General features: G+C 40.3%; 1 protein-coding gene across 2 annotated transcripts in view; it reads right to left on the reverse strand.

Annotated features, from left to right (window-relative positions):
- COL24A1 (collagen type XXIV alpha 1 chain) overlaps window positions 1-20578 on the reverse strand; it is a 227094-nt gene that overhangs the window by 61117 nt on the left and 145399 nt on the right. For both annotated transcript variants that reach the window (XM_075832949.1, XM_075832950.1), the window contains exons 25-31: window positions 17379-17432; window positions 14290-14343; window positions 10012-10065; window positions 9770-9823; window positions 2443-2496; window positions 2311-2355; window positions 1300-1344 (exon numbers count right to left, since the gene is read on the reverse strand). In XM_075832949.1, coding sequence (XP_075689064.1) covers window positions 1300-1344; window positions 2311-2355; window positions 2443-2496; window positions 9770-9823; window positions 10012-10065; window positions 14290-14343; window positions 17379-17432 — 360 coding nt within the window. The remainder of the gene's footprint in view (window positions 1-1299; window positions 1345-2310; window positions 2356-2442; window positions 2497-9769; window positions 9824-10011; window positions 10066-14289; window positions 14344-17378; window positions 17433-20578) is intronic.

Consider the following 20578-nt stretch of genomic DNA (forward strand, 5'->3'; position numbering starts at 1 on the left):
TCAGCAAATAAATGTTATTTTTTAGTATATACAATTTGCCGATATACTTTGTGCATCAATTCCTTATGGTTTTTAAGATTACTGCTTGCTGTCATCTGATAGGAACTTTCATTATTTGCTCCCAGTGAATAAACATCTGTCCATGGTTATGTCATGGACACACAGGTGCACGGCTCGTTACAAGACAAAGCTCTGATAACTGTACTGTAACGAGTTCTGCAACTGTGTGTTCATCACATGACCAGGACAGATTTTTATTCACTGAAAGTAAGCAGTGAAAATTACTTTTGGATGAAAGCAAGCAGAGATCCCTAGTATCGAGAGAACCAGTGCAGTCCTTTAACAGCTGAATGCCTTTACATGGCTGTCTGTCAAAAAAGGGCATCTTTAACACGGGCCAATGATCGGGCAAAGGGGTGCACTTTTGTACGCTCATTTTCGATTATCGGCCTGTGTAACATGCCCAGTGTTCAGCTGATAAATGAACAAACGCTCTTTTGTCAGCTAATCGGTTCTTTTATGCAGGCATTAAAGGGGTTGTCCACGACCGGACAACTGAAGACCTATCCACTGGATCGGTCATCAGCACATGATCTGTGGGAGTCTGACACCAGAACCTCACATTGATCAGCCGCTCCGGCTGCCTCTGGGCTCTGCCTCCGAACGTCTATGCCGGAAGCAGTTGGCTCCGGTCATGGAATAGCGCCGAGTTGCATTACTGCAGCTCTGCTCCTTTTCAAGTGAATAGGAGCAGAGCTGCAGTTCGGCAGCACGGATGCCATGTATGGAGCCAACTGCTTCCTGCTCCGTACAATGCATACTGTGCAATAACATCTGGTGCCCGGAGGCAGCTGGAGCCGCTGATCGCTGCGGGGTCCGGGTGTTGGACCCACACCGATGATATACTGATGACCCATCCGGTGGATAAGTCATCAGTTGTCTGGTAGTGGACAACCCCTTTAAAATCATTACTTGTCAGCAGCACATCTGCCCATGTAAACAGGGATGTGCTGCTGACATTAATGAAACTGTATCTGTCCGAACAATCACTAATAACCGCTTGGAAACATATGCTAGAGATGATTGCTCCATGAAAATCGAACTAAACAAATGCCAAATCGACATGCTATATTATCGCTCATTACAGGCAGAAAAGTCGGTCAGGTTTATTATTATACCTCTCTTTTTAAATGAACAGCAAAAAAGGTTTCATTTCACAATACGTCACAATACTTTCATTGCAATTCCCCTTACATTACATTATTTGCCAACATTTGCAACATTCATTGTATTACTTACAGGTTTTCCTTGTTCTCCTCTTTCTCCAGGATTTCCCACCTTCCCCTATGTATGTATATAAAAGGCAACGTATATAAATATATCAGGGCAGAAACAGTATGAAAATGATAATACAAAACAACCATCACAAGTTATCAGTTCCATAAGGTTTCCGTTTTTTTTCTTTGCCGGAAACAATAGCGCAGTCAACTGCGCAAGATACAGCTGCTCTGTATACAGGTTACAGAGCAGCTGTATATTCAAAAAGTAAAAATAATTTGAACAAAAAAATAACAAACACACTGATAAACATTTTTATTAATAAAAAAACTAAAACTTTTTTGAAGGTGTGCATAGCAGAATAATTGGTTGCTTAAAATGGTTTGTCTAGATCATATCTACGTCACCTTCTGCATTAGAGAAAGCAGATTATATGTAAATCCGATGCAACATTATTCGGTGCTCCGAATCAAGATGGTCGTGCAAAATCACAGACCAAGCCGAGTAGACAATAATCTGACTAGGGGCATAACTTCAGGGGGCTGAGAGGTATCATCTGCAAATGGACCCCTACCCTACTTGTTGCCATATCCAAGCTGCATTATATGCATCCGTGTGGAGGTACAACGATTTACTCTACTTATTGCACCATGAAGAAATCATACTATACAGAGATATCTCACTTTACTAAAAAATGCTTGATTTTGGATATCCTACACCTGCTGGGTGGTGGGCCAGGTATAGCTTTAGCACCGGGCCCAATAGTTTCATGCGTCACCTTCAAATTTGATAATGTAATTTACACACAAGACACAATGAAAGTGACATGTTACGAAGTCAAAGGATATTCATACTGCATGATAGCTTGTATGGTTAGTATGAGAACCACCATCATGGGGTCAATCATGGCAGTCCTATTTTTCGGGCACCACATGTGGATATAACATCAATGACACATATACAGTATATCTTTATGTTCAAATACAGAATAAGATTAATATTGTTTAGGCATAGACTTATATCGCTACTCACAATACGTCCAGGAAGTCCCTTTTTGCCAGATTCACCTCTTTCACCCTGGAGAAGGGAAGATTTAATTGTTATTGTAATCACATACAGACGGAGACAAGATTATAAATTTTATCATAGCCATAGTGCATTTACCTTCAACCCTGGGCTACCCTGCTCTCCCAAAGGACCATCGGGACCGCGTGGACCCTAAAAAAAAAAAAATTGAGCAGCCATATATCAGTGATTTACAATGGAAATTAAGCAGATGAGGCAATGAGTATACAGACGACCATTTCATTAAAAAAAAGTCTTACAACTAATGGTGCTCTGCATGAATCATCATTATTCTGTAGGGAGATCTGGCAGCAAGTGTTTAATTCCTCTGCAGCGCCACCACAGGGCAATTGAAGCATTACACAGTTCCCATTGAACTCAATGGCATTCTGTGTAATTCACGGACATGCTGGATCCTCCAGTGACAAAGACACTCTTTCTAGCCACTCTCTGCTCCAACTAATTGATGGAGACTCTGATAGAGGAAATCCCATTTACTAACCATATCAATATGAATTTTTTAAACCAGACAATTAATTTAAGCAAAAACCTAAATGTATTTAGGTTGTGCTTATAAAACAGCAGTAAGAGAAAATGATATATCAGTCAATCTATAAGACTCTCTAATGCACAATTACAATGGGATAATCTATTTTATCAAAATTTCTATTTACTTTCTTATTGCATTGGCTAAAAATAAAAAGATAAAAAGCCTCAGGACCCAGTAATTTAATGGTTAAAATGCCAATGGATGATAAAGATGATACGGAGACGAGATTCCATGGGGAGACATGCAATTAGGAGCTAGCAGGTTCATACAAGCTCGCCAGGAATGTAACTTTCCATTTGATTCTAGAAGGTGCATGGCAGAAAGTGTATGATACACTATATCTCAGACATGAGGAGGTCCTGGGCACCATTAGATCATTAACAGTCATGAACAGGTCATACACATCATAAATCTCCTAGACGGTAACGAAAGTTTCATTTCATAATCTTCAGTTCTTCTGCGAACGTTAATGTATATATCTCTGCATTCAGTGTATGGTTCATGTATGTTTGATGTCCCCTATTCTCGCATACCAATGGTTTCTGATTTTTTTCCATAAAATGTAATATGATGAAGCAAATGGAATTTCTACGTACATTTATTCAACAAAGAACATTATCCAACACCTTATCACCTATACTTACTAATCCACTCAACTACTCAATCCACCAATTTATCACATTAAATAAATATTTGGATTTATCTGATTAAACATAGCCAAGCATCATTGCAGCCAGACGTAATGAATATGGTGGCATCCCGACTCTCCCCAACGGCATATGTCGGGGGAGACAAGGGTCGGGAAGGTTAAATTTGCAAAAAGAGTAGTAGCTGCTGCTCGAGGAGTCTGACACTGGCTTGGACACTTGGACACTTTTATAGCAGCATTGATACAGACTTTATGACTTCTTATTCAGACAACAGGGAATATCATGGCTCGAAGATGAGGAAAAAGAGCACGATGGGGATTTACGTTGATGAAATAGAACAGAACATGCAGCAAACAATCTGATGATAAATTGTAGGACACAAAATCCGACACTTTCATCCCTGGTAATCTTATCACATTAGTGGGTTTTTTTTTTTTTTTTTTTTTTTTTTAAGGTGTCATAAAGAACTGAACACAATATTTATTGCTTGAGGAGATTTATTAATAATGTCATAACCTGGATCTGATCCTAGACTGGAAGGAATCGCCAGTTTAGCCCCTTCTAACTTGTATTATAGAGTATGGTGGGACACACCATCCACAACTCAAATCAAACATAATTTCTTATAGGAAATTACTGACTACATTACTTTTAGTTTGCACATTTCTAGTTTCAATCTACCAAGTATAAGACATTCAAGCTTTAATATATCAAGTTAAGTAAATCGGAGCAAGTAGGTGCTAGCGACAAATTTGTTAGAATTTACGGAGTCGGCGGCTGCAGTCCGCTGCATATTGATAATTGATAGAGCGAAAGATAGTAGATTTAACGATCAGCAACATATTGTTTAAAACTAGAGTAGCCCCCTTTTGCTACAGATGTAGCGTCTTCAGGGGCATTAGGGCCAATGGCGGTGATCAACAGAATGCCCATATTTATAAATTCGTATGGAATCATGGGAAATGGTCATTCATTTGGACCAATCAGAAGATGACAAATATTTTGGTCATTCGTTATAGTTGAGGGACGGAGGGACAGACCAATCACAAGTCCTAGGTCTCATTCAGACGAGCATGTATCACGTCACACGGACTCATATTTCAATGGGGACGTTCACACGACAGTTGTTTCAACGGAGAGTGTGAAGTGTCTGTGAAAAAGTAAGACATGTCCTATTTTTTCGCACTTAACGCATCCCTTCATAGACTCTAGTCTATGGGGGATGCGTGAAAATGCGTCCCGCACGGGTGCCCCTTGGATGTGAAAAACTGCAGTTTTTCACGTCCGAGGTTGGCTACATTTGTGTGAATGTAGCCTTCGTGTGTTGACATGCGCAGTTATGCCATTCTAGTACTTGGATGAATGAATCGCCGATGGAAGTAAGAATACGCATGCGCCGCTACATCCTTTGGATTTGACAGAGGGCCCGCCATTGGCCCCAATACCCCTGTAGAAGCTACATCTGTAGCGAAACATGTCGGGGTGGCTGCTCTAGTTTAAAACAATATGTTGCCGAGAGTTATACCTACTATTTTTCACTCGATCAATTATCAATATGCATTTGCCTGCAGCCGCGGACTCCGATAGTAAATTCTAACAAATTTGACGCTACACTAGCACCATTTAGGCATTCAGCCCTAATCTATATGCTGCCCATTAGTAATGATTATTTTAATTGTGTGTGTGGTTCGTTAATGTTACTCTGAATGAGAAAATAAAAGTTATGTTCTAACAATTTTTTTTTTACGTAAATAGGTAGTTGGAAAACAGGGCTTTCTTTGCCTTTTGGCAATTAGGTTTCTGTTTAAGAGTGGCTCTCGGTCTGCAAGACTCGGCATAACCATTTACTTTACTGGGTGTTATGTAATTCTACAACCCCCACAGTGTTGCTACAGTGGAAACGCGTAGTTGTATGGAGGGGATTTCCTGCTCAAAAAACCCTGCAGGTTATAGGAATCTTTTCCTGAACGATGACTACTTTTTTACCTACACGAACTTTGAGGTACAAGGTCAGAGGAAGCAGTTCTTCCGTGTAAGAGCCCTGTGTATAGATTTCAGCTTCTTAAGAACCTAGGAGTATGGTTTGGAGGAGGAACTGGGATATTGTCCCTAACTGCAGCCATTTATTTTATCTTTTGCATGACGGTGTGGTCCAAACACCTTAAAATTGGGACATACCTTAAAAGCAAAGCAGTAAAGTCTACAGAAATGGCTGGTGGTTCTAGGATGGTTTTAGGTTATCACTTCTTTGTTAACATGCATTGACTATCTTAGTTCACCTGGGGTGATGTTCAAACCCAAGCGTGCCCGTGACCAGAAATGAGATAAAAGATCTAAATTCACTGGGCAAATCAAAGGCAGTAATGGAATATAAAAAACAAAAAAAGATGTTCTACTCTGCACCAAGATGATTGTAGGGACACGATTCTTGGGACAGAGAATAGGTTGGCATGGGAAGGTTGAATTCATTGTGAATGAATGATGTTACTTTGGTGCTACTTTAGCACGGTGGACTCCAATGTTATTCATTGCGTTGGAAACCTAAGCAGTACATGAATTATACCCATAACTCAAACTCTCCTGGAATCTTGATGCTTCTACCCACAAGAGAGTGTTTCTTGGCACTTCCTCCTTAATTTCCATTGATTACGAGCGCCCAGCACCACTGGCGCTGACGTGTCTTCCTTCACCACATCTGGATTAGATGCGATCTCTACATGACTTACAGAGATAGACAAGGCCATTTCCACTTTTATAGCTCAGTCATAAGCATTTCATTTGTGCAGCTTCAGAGAAGATCATTTCATTCGTTGCTCTCTGTGTCTAATTATCATTTTTCTCCGAGTCTTCCCAGAACATATTCATAAACAAATACATCAGCATTTCAATTACGTCTGACAAAGGGGCCACCACTAGCTATGTACAAATAGTTTACAGCTGCCTCCTAATCATTCTTAGTTACAGTGATAGTAAGATTGTAAAGGGGAACTTGGCAGCAAGGGCTCAAATCACTAACAGAAACATTTATGCCACTAATGCACATTGCATGGGAATTAAAACTATGGAAAATTCTAAATTGTGTCAAGGTTGAGGTTCCCTAGAGTAAGGCTCATCACAGGGAACTTTGCGGTTTGGATCCCAATAATCAGCTTTTATTGTCGGGTGATCCAGACGGTAAATGCTCATAAGCATCGCATGGTGTCCATCGACATTAAATTGGTATGCATTGATTTCAAGCCGATGACTATACTTGATGCATATTAAAAGACCACCCAAACGAGCAACTCTGACTTTTATATTATTTAAGGTGAAAACCTCATGTTCTACAGTGCATATACTGCATCTCCCTGTGCCTAAAATTTTATATGGATGGACACAGGGTTTTTCTCTTGTATCTATATTGAAACCACGTGGAAAAAAAATTGTGATATTCTCTGACGCATGCTGTATTATAAAGGTATTCTTACGGAAGCACCATACAGAGGCACGTAGAGTGCGTACAGGGCACACTTACTCGTGGGGTCTCCATTAAGCAAATGTTCCAATATTTATTATTTATTTATTTTGCTTAAATAGTGCCAACATATTCGGCAGCACTGTACAGAAGCAGTCAAGACCTACTGTTCCCAGTGGGGTTCATACTCTAAATTAACCTATCAGTATGTTTTTGGAGTGTGGAAGGAAACCGGAGTACCTGGATGTATGTAGAAAAAATCCTCAGCACATCCGAAAAAATATATAAAAGGAGCTTTATTTGAACATTATTTTAGAAGTCCAGAGGACACAGGTAGGGCGTGTTACCACGAATGCATTTCGAACAAAGTGTTCTTACTCCTAGCATAACGTAACAGATTCGAAACATGTGTTTTAAAGTCAACATCAGCCAATCTTGATACATCTAGGTCAAAGCAAAGCTAACACCATTTTAGGAAACAGGTTAATTATTCAGCAGGATTGCAGTATATATGTCCACATGTAAAAACTTATACAAAATTTTAAACAGAAAAATAAATGATACTACAAAACTTTATGGAGGAAAAAATAGCACAATATAAATTGGAATATAATCAAAGTATATATCAAACATAGAAAAAATCAAGGAAGAGCAAACAAAGTCGATCCCCATATTGTTAAATCTATTGAAAATACGCAACTGATGATAGATGATTTGTGCCAGTGGATGCAGCAATTTTCCATCTCTAGAGTTATTTTTAGTTTGAGAGAAATTATACCAAACGAAAAAAGTTGGCAAAGTAATTTATTTTTAAGAAAAGTATAGCAAGAACTCAAGTTGACTGGGAGTTAGAAAATGCAATGTGCGAACAGGAGCGCTGCACGCATATACCCACACGGCGGAACTGTATTGTACAATCACTGGGTGGATACACAATTTAACCAATAATAATATATGTTGTATGTATAGAGGCTCATTATAAATAGGGACCCCAGTAGACAAATCTATACAAGACAAATTTTTAGACATCATATATAATAAGCGCACATTAACACCAGCCTATATTGTCTAGACAGCTCCCTACATACAAAAAGGAATAGGGGCTAAAATAATTAAAGTAAGTCTTATTAGGAGACACAATTATTATAAGTATAAAAGATCTCCTCTCCAATTTAATCCTTTGGGATGGCGAGTGTCCATTTGGAGAATCCAAAAGGCTTCCCTGTTGCAAAGATGTATTTTCCAGTCACCTCCTCTAGCTGGTTTTTTCACTAGTGCAATGCCATAAAATCGAAAGTATTCTAAAGAACGATTACGTCTATCAATAAAGTGTTCGGCAGCCCCAGATGTTTTTACAGAGCTTTTTAGTATATCTGATGTGTGTTCTTCTATATGTGTTTTATGTTTCCTAGTTGTACAGCCTATATATTTAAGGTTACATGAAACACATATAATCATATAAACTACATGATGTGTGTCACAATTTATAAAATAATTTATTTGACGTATTCTTTTATTTGGTAGATTAAATTCTCTAGTTTTGATGCTATGTTTGCAAAAATTGCATCTATTGCTGTCGCACTTAAAAAAAACTACTTTTGAGATAACCAAATCTTGTTTGTGATATTCGATGTAAAAAGGCTTGGTGAGAGAATATCAGCTAGACTTCTGCCTTTTTTGGCTACATATTTGCATCCTTGATTTATGATTTTAGACAAAGTAGTATCCTGATTTAGCATGGGAATGTATTTTTTAATTATATTGATAATTTGACTATAATTGGAACTTTGTGCAGTAGAAAAAACTATAGGGGATATTGATGAAGGATTTGTTTTTCTTCTGTTTTCCAAGAAGGATTGTTGTGATTTATTTTTAACAAAATTCCAGCCTTTTTTCCACATCCACTTTTTCTAGCCTTTATGTGAGAGTCTCTGTTTTACATTGTGTGGAAAAAGACAAGTCATCTGAACAGGCTCTTCCAGTTCTAATTAATTCACCTTGCGGTATCGCTTTGACAGTGTGACCAGGATGACAACTGGATGCATGTAAAATAGTATTACCTGCCAAGGGTTTGTGATATAGGGAAGTAGAAACACATTTGCTTGGAGGTAAACCATGCAACACGGGGAGAACATATCTGTGCAGCGCCCTCAGTTTTATTTGAATCAGAGACCCTAGCGCTGTAAGGCAATATTGCAGACCTCTCAGCCTCCATGCTGCTGTACATATTCATGGCGGGTACACACAAATATGAACAATATCCCCATGGAAAACTGTTCTGATAATGCCAAATTTCAATAGATCTCCATGGAAAAATTGGCAAATGATTGTAAAGTGATTGAGAAAAAAATATTTGAACCACATCTGATAAATTTCACTATAGGACATTTGATTAGTTTTGGTTTTAGTTTTGGTTGCGTATGGAGAAATCTTGGACAACCGTGCAAAATTACATGGCCAGGTGACCATAGTCAGAGATTCCCAACCTTATCGAACTTATGAGCAACTTTTAAATATGACAGGGGTTTGATGCCCCTATTAAAAAGGAAGTAGTGCACTGAAGGTATGACAATATGATATGGCTTTGATAAGGTAGTTTATTGCCTGTGATATGGATTTTATCCTAGTGCCAGGGTTCAGTAATAGTATGGCATCCCTCGTGTCATTAGTGCTAAATCGTATCTGCATCTGCTAGCAGGCCATCTGCAGAGGATCCAAGAGCCACAGGTTGGGGAAAATTGGGCTACATCATATAGATCAATGTATACTTACACTTTGACCCTTTAGACCTTGTATTCCTGGTATTCCTCTTTGCCCAGTAGGACCCTGTGGTAGAACAAAAATTTGGTCACGTTATAAACAACCTACCATAAAAATAATAGCTTATCAGAGAGAACCACCATCAATACATGTACAATATGCTTACATTTATATAATCATCTACAAAAAAAACAGCTATATTCTAAAAACCAGTGACAGGAAACTTTACTTCAGATCTCTGGTCTTTGACTTACTGGTAATCCTGGTGGACCAACTGGTCCAGGTATGCCGGGTGGTCCTGGATAGCCCTAAAATGGCACATGAAAATGTTTTTAATAACAAGCTTAAAAAGATTGTCTAGTTTAGATAACTCATGGTCAAATACCCTATTGAGGAATTATAGAAAGGGGGGGGGGGGTCTCATTCAGGAGCGCCATATATTAGCTTAAAGGGGTTGTCCAGGTTTGGGATATTTTTTTGTATTGATGACTTATCCACAGAATAGGTCATCAGTACATGGTCGGTGAGGGTCCGACACATGGACCCTGCACCGATCAGCTGTTAAGTTTGCCTCCAGGATGCTATGCAGTGATCGGTGCCGGAAGCAGATGTCTCTGGTCACAGTGCAGCGGCCGTGCTGGGTTAGGGCATGCCCCCACGTGGCGGATTTCCTCCGCAACTGTCCGCATCAATGCCGCACAGAATCTGCGTTGCAGATTCTGCGGCGGATCTGCCCAAAATGTGCAGTAAATTGATGCGGACTAGCTGCTGCGGTCTGCGGGAAAAGTGCTTCCCTTCTCTCTATCAGTGCAGGATAGAGAGAAGGGCCAGCACTTTGCCTAGTGAAAGTAAACAAATTTCATACTTACCGGCCGTTGTCTTGGTGACGCGTCCCTCTTTCGGCATCCAGCCCGACCTCCCTGGATGACGCGGCAGTCCATGTGACCGCTGCAGCCTGTGATTGGCTGCAGCCGTCACTTAGACTGAAACGTCATCCTGGGAAACCGGACTGGAGACAGAAGCAGGGAGTTCTCGGTAAGTATGAACTTCTATTTTTTTGACAGGTTGCTGTATATTGGGATCGGTAGTCACTATCCAGGGTGCAGAAACAGTTACTGCCGATCGCTTAACTCTTTCAGCACCCTGGACAGTGACTATTTACTGACGTCTCCTAGCAACGCTCCCGTAATTACGGGAGCCCCATTGACTTCCTCAGTCTGGCTGTAGACCTAGAAATACATAGGTCCAGCCAGAATGAAGAAATGTCATGTCAAAAAAGCAAGACGCATCCGCACCACACACAACATGTGCATGACAGCTGCGGACTTCATTGCGGAATTTAGAATCTCCATTTAAGTCAATGGAGAAATTCCAGTCCGCCACTGGTCCGCAACAGACAGAGCATGCTGCGGACACCAAATTCCGCTCCGCAACGGAATTTTACGCCTCGTCTAAACGAACACTTCTAAATAGAAGTGGAAGTCAATGGAGAAACGGCTCCGCTGCGGATTAACGCTGCGGAGTTTCCGCAGCGGAATTCAAGTGAAATTCCGCCACGTGTGAACCCAGCCTAACTGCAGCTCTGCTTCTATTCACTTCCGGCGCCGAACAGCTGATCGGTGCAGGGTCGGAGCTGTCAGGCCCTCACCGATCATATACTGATGACCTATCCTGTGGATAGCTCATCAGTATAAAAACAGGCCCCCAACCTGGACAACTACTTTAAGAGTGTCTATGCATTATATGGACAGACCATCGATTTCAATGCTTCACTTCCCCTGTGGTGGAGCTGCAGAGGAATTAAATCCTTGTTGCCAAGTTCCTTGGAAGATTACAGCTGATAGTTGGCGATTCCAGCTGTGGGATATCCTAAAATCAGCTTATTTCTGGAGGACCTTTCTAACAAGAAAGGATTGTTCATAAATGAAACTACAAAAGGTATATGTATTTTCCAACTTTAAAGGGGTTGTCCAGCATAAGAAAAAAGGGTCTGCTCCCTCCCCCCAAAAAACAGCGCCACTCTTGTCCAAGGGCTGTATCTGGTATTGCAGCTTATCCCTATTTTAAGTGACCTGAAATGAGCGGCAATACACACAGACACAGCCCATTGACAATAGTGGCACTGTTTGTAAAGGTAAAAAAAAAAAGGAGATCCCTTTTTTCTAATCCTGGACAAACCCTTAAATGCTGGAAAATACTTCTACCTTTTATCATTTGCATAATGTAAATGGAATGATAATTGTGTAGCATATATAGTGTGTGTGTCTATTTAAATTGCAAAACTTTTACTATTGCATTAAAAGGTCTGCCGAAAATATTATAAAAGTCTGCCGAATATAAAGTCAACGCAGGGAATCCCTCTGCAGAGACCCACAGCCTTCAGCTGTAATCTGCGGATCTGTGTTCAATTCCCCTGCAGCGCCAACACAGGGAAAATGAAGCATTATATTTGTCTAATGAACATTATGCCCCATTTCCAGCGCATTTTATTTACTGAAAGCTCCCCCCTCCATGTTTAGGTGCAGGTAGATTGTGTTTCTATGTATGCACATTAAGTTTTTGTGCCGTTCTCTGTGTCGGAATAGACAAACTGTCCACAGATGAAAATATTCCCTCTGTTTGGGTACAGTCTGTAGTATTTATTGTCTGTGGTTATGAATGAACAAAATTTATGTTTTCAAGTGCAAAGTGCACATAGTTTTGGTGAACCCTGTGTAGGCAGCGCCTATAGGGACTGAAGAAAATCTTCGTAAATTCTGCTGGTTTGCAAATTCTTCCAGCTCTATATGTCCTGCGGCAATTTACAGATAGATGTTAAATTACATTTCCATGAAATAAGTCTTGTAATGTTACCCCGGTGGTCAATGCAACTGTTTAAAGCATAAATGGTAATGATGGAAAATTATTTCAGTCTTGAATAGCTCAGCAGAAAGTCGGAAAATCTGCAAAATCCATTGAAACCACAAAACAATCTTTACGTAACTTTCTTGTACCAGTCTGTCAGTGAGTGTTCTCTGCCAGAGGAAATGTGTTCATTCAGCTACAGACAGCACATTAAGTGTTCTGCGGATCTGTCACTGAGCCCTATATTTTCCATTTTTGTATTATATAATATCGTACGGAGCCGCTCATGTCCAGCGCAGGAATGCTGCCCCATTAGTGAAGACATTTCCTTGAAAAGCATAACTGCAACCTCAATGACTCTATATGGGAAACAAGGATGCAGGCGACTGTCAGATTTGCCATTCAGATGTCTGGAAAAGCTGGGAGACTACCCCTGTGTGTAAAGTAACAGCAAAAGTAACCATACTGGTTATCACCTAGCTTTCCCTGAAACAGGTATAACTAATTTAACAACTTCACGATGTCAAGGACTTTCAGAGGATTTTTGGATTTTAGGTAAAAATGCTATGCATTAGGCCTTATTCACACGGCCGTGTTCGGTCTGTGGGATACGGACGTATTTCGGCCGCATTTCCTGAACCGAGCACAGAGGGAGCCATACTCCTAGCATCATAGTTATCTATGATACTAGGAGTTCCTGCCTCCCCGCGGGAATACTGTTCTATACTGTAATCATGTTTTCAATACGGGACAGTATTCCCGTGTGGAGGCAGTGACTCACAGCGTCATACATAACTATGATGCTAGGAGTACGGCTCCCTGAACTGTGTTCGGTCCAGGAAAGCATCCGACATACAGCCCGTATCTGACGGCCGTGTGAATAAGGCCTTAGGATGTATGTACATGTCACGGTCAAATAGTGTTTAATCGCAGCAAAACGTGATGGCTCTGCAGCAGCTTTGCAAAAATGACCGCAAAAACCGATTTACCATAACGTGTGAACACACCTTTCATAATATTGCTTAATACCACCTACACCTCAATATTATATAACATACACTCACATAAAGCACCAATCAGCAGTATCACCGAGCACCAACACTATAAACATCTTAATTTGCTTTACTAGTAGTGCAGCCAATTTTTTCTAATAATCATGGGGTCCCATTGGTCGGCCCACCAATGATCAGTAAGGTACGGCATATCTTGCCAATAGCCATAGCTCATTATGGTGTAAAGCCCCTTAAAAATAACAGAAAAAGCATCGACAAAAACGCATGAAATCACGGCAAAAACGCATGCAGCTTTTAGATGCGGTTTCAACCGCAACATTTGAAAACACCCTTAAGGGTGTATTTATATGAGACGTTTCTGACTGCATAGTACAAAATAGATCACAAATCGTGGCAAAACTGCACTGCCTATGCGGTTTTACAGGCAAAATGTAAAAAAATAGTTTCACCTGTAAAAAACAATGGCCAAAAACTGTGTCGCCGTTCGGGTGCAGTTTTTTTACAGCATGGCCAATAAGTCTCATGTAAATGCACCCCACGTTTCATACATGAGGTCCATGTTCTTCAGGGAGTTACCATAGGAACTGTTGGGGAGCGGACCATTTTTAATGCAAATTTAAGTATATGTAGAGAGCACATGATATAATTGGATCATTGGTAACACATTCTAAATACCTGTGACCCTTTTTCACCAGAAGGACCTTCAGGACCAGGATTACCACGTTCTCCCTAGAAGAAAAAAAATTATTAAATAAGAGATAACTTTTAAAAAACAAAGAAAACAACAACAGAAAACAGGGGAGAGTTGCCCATTTGGAACCAATCTTAATACATTTCCACCATTGTTTTCCAAATCTGCATGGTGCCTCCGCTCTGGAGCAACTTTGGGAAATGTTCCTGCCTAGTATCCAAGGTAAATATCCATGTATGTCCAAGGTTACAGAGGGTCGGCTATAGATGGCTTATCCCTTGTCTGCTGCTGATGTAGCGTGTGTGTGTGTGTGTGTGTGTGTGTGTGTGTGTGCCTTGTGCTGCTGTGTTGGGAAGCAGTCATCATCATAGGGCATAATTTTCACAGACACACACACACACCTGTGAAAATTTTGCACTATTGATAGCTGTGTAGTGCGACATAGCGGCACAGGACTGTGGCATAACAAGACCTGTGGGATCAGAGGACTGAGCATAGCTGTACAGTTTAAAGGGGTCTTACACTTTAGACAATCCCTGCTTGCTAGAAGAGTCTTTTGACAATAAGCATAACACACAGTAGCCCCCTGCTGGGAACCCCAGCGATCAGCAGTAATCTGTGCGGAAACCTGAAAGAAAGTATTTGATTTCCCTGCAGCGCCACCACAGGGGAAATTAAGCATTACACAGTGCCCATTTAAATCAGTGTAGGACAGGTCCATCAGATTGAAAGACACTCTTTGTAAGACCATGTTCACCCAGTATATATCTTCAGTTGAAAAATACGAGGCTGATTCCTGAGTAAACAGTCTTCAAAATCCAAGTACTTTTTATTTTTCCAAGCATTAATTTTAAGGAAACTTTTCTTAGAGTTTTTTGAAGTGTCAATGGAACATAAGAAAAATTTGTTTCTAAAACGGTTCAAGAAGTGACAAGTCACATCTTTTTTGCTAAGCATATTTTTATGAGGCTTTTTTTTAATTCAGCAGCATAAAAATACGCCTTGTATGAACTACACATTGTGCTTTCCATTAAAATCAATGAGAAGCTATTTGCAGGCGTATTTCAAGTGCATTTCACAGCGTAATGCAAGCATTTTATGCTCCAAATTACGCATGAAAATATGCCGTGTGAACATGGCCTAACCGCTCTCTACTTTGGCTAAGAGACGAGGATCCTGAACTGGAGATCGCCCTTTATTAAATCAGAATTGCCTAATAAGTTATAGGAAAATGGGTTTTACAAACTGTACAATTCCTTTAAACTGCTCAGAATTGTAAACACTGAGGGCAACATAGCAGTGACAGATATATAATGGTATAGTATGCTACAATAATTTTTCATTTGTTATACTCTCAGAGAACCCTTTCTAGTTAATAAATTAACTTGGAGGATTTCCAAACCATCAAAGAAACCATATTCACTTTTTATAACTTTTCAAAAGAGGAAACTGAATATTTTCTTACAATGTTCTCTTATTTCCCATTATTCCATGCATAGTGTGTGTGTGTGTGTGTGTGTGTGTGTGTGTGTGTGTGTGTGTGTGTGTGTGTGTGTGTGTGTCAGTTTCTGATCACTTAGAAATTGCTAGGAACATACAATAAGACTTAGAATGCCTACAATCCTGAACATTATGTTTCCATGACTTACATAATTACACCCACTTGACAACAATTTATGGCTTTGAGAGATAATAGTTATTTGAAATTTGTTGTCCTCCATTTACATTTCCCTCTAGTAGCTGAGTAACGATCAGAACAAAAATAACGATAAGTTTTTTCTTCCCTTCAAAGACAATTATTCTAAAGGGGTTCCATGTTATTCTTCAGGAATCTTTGCAGATGTTATATTTTCTTTATTCATTTCACCTAGAATACTACTTTACTGGGCGGTTTTAAAGTAAAACATATAACACCATTTTATCATCGTAAAGGGAATGTATTATCAAAAAATTACATATTATTTACATTTTTGGTGATGTTTTTTAAATGAAAAAATCCTGACATATTCCAGTTTTCACATAGTCCACTGGAGCACAAACAATAGGCTGACATTTCCAGCTTCTGCTGCTCACTTTTCAGCTTTGCTATATAGACTGGTACAGAGTCAACTCTTTTTCATTAGAGAGCGGGGCATTTAATGACAGATGACTGGTCTATTGTACTGCTGGAGGCTTAGATAAAGACCCTTTTACACAGGCCAATTATCGGGCAAATGAGTTCGCGATCATTGCCCTGTGTAAACAGGGCAACGATCAGCTGAGGAACGAACAAACACTCGTTCACCAGCTGATTGTATCGTTTATACAATATGAAATATTATCATTGTCGGCAGCACATCTCCCTGAGTAAACAGGGAGACGTGCTGCCAACATGATAGAAAAGTATGGGGACGAGCGATTGTAGTAACGATCTCTCATCCCCATGCATTGCTCCTTGTGAAAGGAGCAAATGAGTGCCGATCAACGAGCTGTCTCGTTGATTGGCACTCGTTTACACAGCCCATGTCGGGCCGTGTGAAAGGACCCTATGGGCTCATTCAGTCGAGCATGTGACTTGTCAGGGTGACAGCCATATAAACATCGGCGGTCACACGGACACATGTATTTCAATATAAAGATATAATATTTGACAATAAGCAGATTATCGTTCATATTGATGGCAAATATCCATGTATAGGAACCTCTGACAGATCTAGAGAAAAACTTCACGTCTTTGGAGCTTCGCTCACAGATATTGGAATCTTTGCTCCGGACAGGCAGAGTTTGACACAGGGAAGCGACTCCCACTCCCTGGCCACTTAGCAGTAATGTGTCCTGCTTCTGTTCTTGATATGCCTCTAACTACATTCCAAGTTCTGAGAAGAACCCACCGCAGAGATATCGATAATGGCCATGATATATAGATGTCGGACCCACACGGACGAGAGATAAGCCCATCCTTGAATATTCTGAGCAGTTAACCACCCATTTGCTATACGAACCCATCCCACGTCTGAATTTTCACCCTATTGAAACCCTGTCAAGAAATTCCACAAAACATCATCCAAGTCATTTTACTGGGTTACCAATGTACCTTTTCTCCAGGATCACCAGGTGGCCCAGGTTCTCCCGGCAACCCCTCAGGCCCCTACAGAATAAAAATAATTAGATTAACCCAGAGGCCATAACAAATTTTCCATTACAACTAAGAACAATACTTAACAATGTGCAAGTTTTCTTGAAGAAAAAAAAAAAGGCAAAAACAAAACCAGATTTATTTTGGTCTAAGCCATGTCCAAAAGTAAATCCTGTAAGAATCCCCAATTAGAGTTCTACAATCCCTACTCTACATGACATGTTACAGCTCTGATTGTAATGAGACGGACCATAGCTTTGATTGATGCACTGTCATTGCAGCAGCCTTTGGTGTCACACTTTCTTTTTGTACACCCATAATATAGAGGTGAAGGCAGGTAACATTTTATCCAACAACTTTCAAAGTGAAAGATAATTTACAACGCCTTTCTCACGGTAAAACTGGTTAGCTCTGATTCCAACATGCAACTCAACAGCAGCAGCTTCTGTGTCCTCATGTAATATAAGAATCCGGCATTATGCATGAGTCAGACCTTCAATAATTCATCCCAGCTTCCGTCATCTGTTTTCATTCACAAATTGTCTTCAAATAACTGAACTTCCAGATTTTCACTAACAAAAAGACATTGTCATCCACATCTCACCAACATTATATACTGTATATAGAAAGTTTTTCCTCAGTTATATTTAGTTATTTTATTAATATAATCAATTATACAAATATTGTTAATACAAGTAAAGTTATAGCTTGACGTTTTTGGGTACCAATGTACCCCCTTTCCAAAACTGTCATATGCCATTACTGATAATACTGTTGTCCAATTATGTGGCAGAGGGGCCTCTGGGCCCATTTAAGAAACAGGGTTGAGGTCAGAGAGGTAACTTGAAGCCTGGGTCCCAATGCCAAATATGTAACAGGGCCCCTAACTACCATGTGTAGTTTATGATACTGGTCTTATGTGGGGTAGAAGGACCTTTTCGGTCCCCTATGGTTTTAGTGCTCAGGTGCAACCACAACCTTTGCACCCCCTATATTGACCTGTTTGGGAGCCACACATTGATTGGTAGGATCCACTATAAAAATTGTACCATGTGTAGTTTATGATACTGGTCTTATGTGGGGTAGAAGGACCTTTTCGGTCCCCTATGGTTTTAGTGCTCAGGTGCAACCACAACCTTTGCACCCCCTATATTGACCTGTTTGGGAGCCACACATTGATTGGTAGGATCCACTATAAAAATTCACCAGTAGATATACTTTTTTGTAAATAAAGAGTGACAACCCATTTAAAAGGAACACTCTGGTCAAAACACTAGTGAAAGGCCTAAGAGGGCGGTGCAGGACACAGAAATGCTCTGTATGGTGTATTTTCAATTATGCGGTCATGCCCCTCCCCCTCAGGACCTGGATTAGGAATAACACAGTTTTGCCAAGAGTGTTCCTTTAAGCCTATTTTTTTGGTATTATTCAGTTATAAGGTTTACTTGGCCATCAAAACAGATAGGTAGAGATCAATAGTCTTAAAATTTTAGAATTAAACAAAAGAAAAACATCTTTATATACAATATGAAGCTGGAAGTAAATCATCAATGTACCGCATCTAATCTAGGAATTTGGTGTAAACATTGACATGATGCCAAATAAATCAACCAGTTGAAGCAAGTCTATGTCATGGAAGTTAGAAGAAACATATATATTTGTTTAGGAACTTTTACATCGGATATTCTCATTACCCAAAACAGATGATCACGGGTTCAAGCTTGTTTAACAGATTCTTCTTGTACAAGAGAGGAAATGCACTCATCACTATTGTCCAAGCAGAACAACTCATCATCTGAAAGTAGTAGTTGGCCATATTTCACACACATTCATACTTAAGCTGAGATGTCCAATTTTGATGGCTACCAAATCTAGATAGCCATTACGACTATGTGTAGGAAAACTGAGCAGTACTAAGGGTAATGGTAATCACTGGTAATGTTTCACAGCCCTGGAATTGGTGCTCCAACTCACCCCCTACCTTTTAAAATAGGCCAAAAATGAGGTAGCCCCTTAGGTGTCTAATTCCAACCCCCATTACATGCTGCCATAATATATATTATTCAGGGGGGACAATAAAAAAAACAAATATCTACCGGAAATGTGGTAAAATAACAAACCAAACATAACACCTATTAAACCCCCTGCCGTTCCAGCGCTGATACTCCCATGTTCCCCGCCGGTCTTTGTTTACTTGTCCTGCAATGATGGCGAGCCATTCATCCACAGATACTAGAGAGAACAGCAGTACATCACAGTCCCAATTCTCATGGAAGATAGGTATACCAATGTATTATACGTCCGATGCACATAAGTGTCGCAGCCATGTCACCTCCAAAATAGACATCAAGAAAGGAAAACCGCAGCACACGTTTCTCAAGATATCAAAAGGTAGCAGAAGTTTTATTCCACCATAACAGCGACGTTTCGACCCAAGTGTGGATCTTTTTCAAGCCTTGAAAAAGACCCACAATTGGGTCGAAATGTCGTTGTTATGGTGGAATAAAACTTTATCTGCCTTTTGATACCTTGAAAACGTGAGCCGTTTATCCACGTGACCACTGCAGCCAATCACTGCCCACATCGGTGACGTGCAATTCTTGCTAGAATCACTGCTGTGGACAGGGATTAGCTGCAGTGGTCACGTTTAAAAATGGCACGTCATCACTGCAAGGAAATCAACGAAGACCCCCGGGGACCACGGGAACACTGGCGCTGGAGATGTAACAGGTGAGTTATGTTTGGTTTGTTATTTACCACATTTCCTGCAGCCAGTTTATTTTCATATTCTCTCGGACAACCTTTAAGGCCTTATGCAGACGGCGGTGCTCATAATCACTGGCGTGATTGCGGGCACGTCCAGCTGCCGACGGCTGCGGACAGCTATCCGCATTTCCGGCCCGTGCTCCAGTATGGGACCACGGTCCATAAAAAGCGAAAGATAGGACATGTTTTTACGGTCGTGTGCATGAGGCCTAAAGCTGTAAGATCCTGGATATCCATGCAGTACAAGGCAATGTCAGTATTTGCTGCAATGATTCCAATTTGAAGAAAAAAAAAGAAGTGACGAAGAAGGCAAAAAGTAGGAGACGAAGTAGAAAACAACTAAAAGGAAGGAGCAGGAGAGGAATAAGTAGAAGGAGGATTAAAGGAAGGCA

The sequence above is a fragment of the Rhinoderma darwinii genome, chromosome 7, assembly GCF_050947455.1.
Source record: "Rhinoderma darwinii isolate aRhiDar2 chromosome 7, aRhiDar2.hap1, whole genome shotgun sequence".
Classification (NCBI taxonomy): domain Eukaryota; kingdom Metazoa; phylum Chordata; class Amphibia; order Anura; family Rhinodermatidae; genus Rhinoderma; species Rhinoderma darwinii.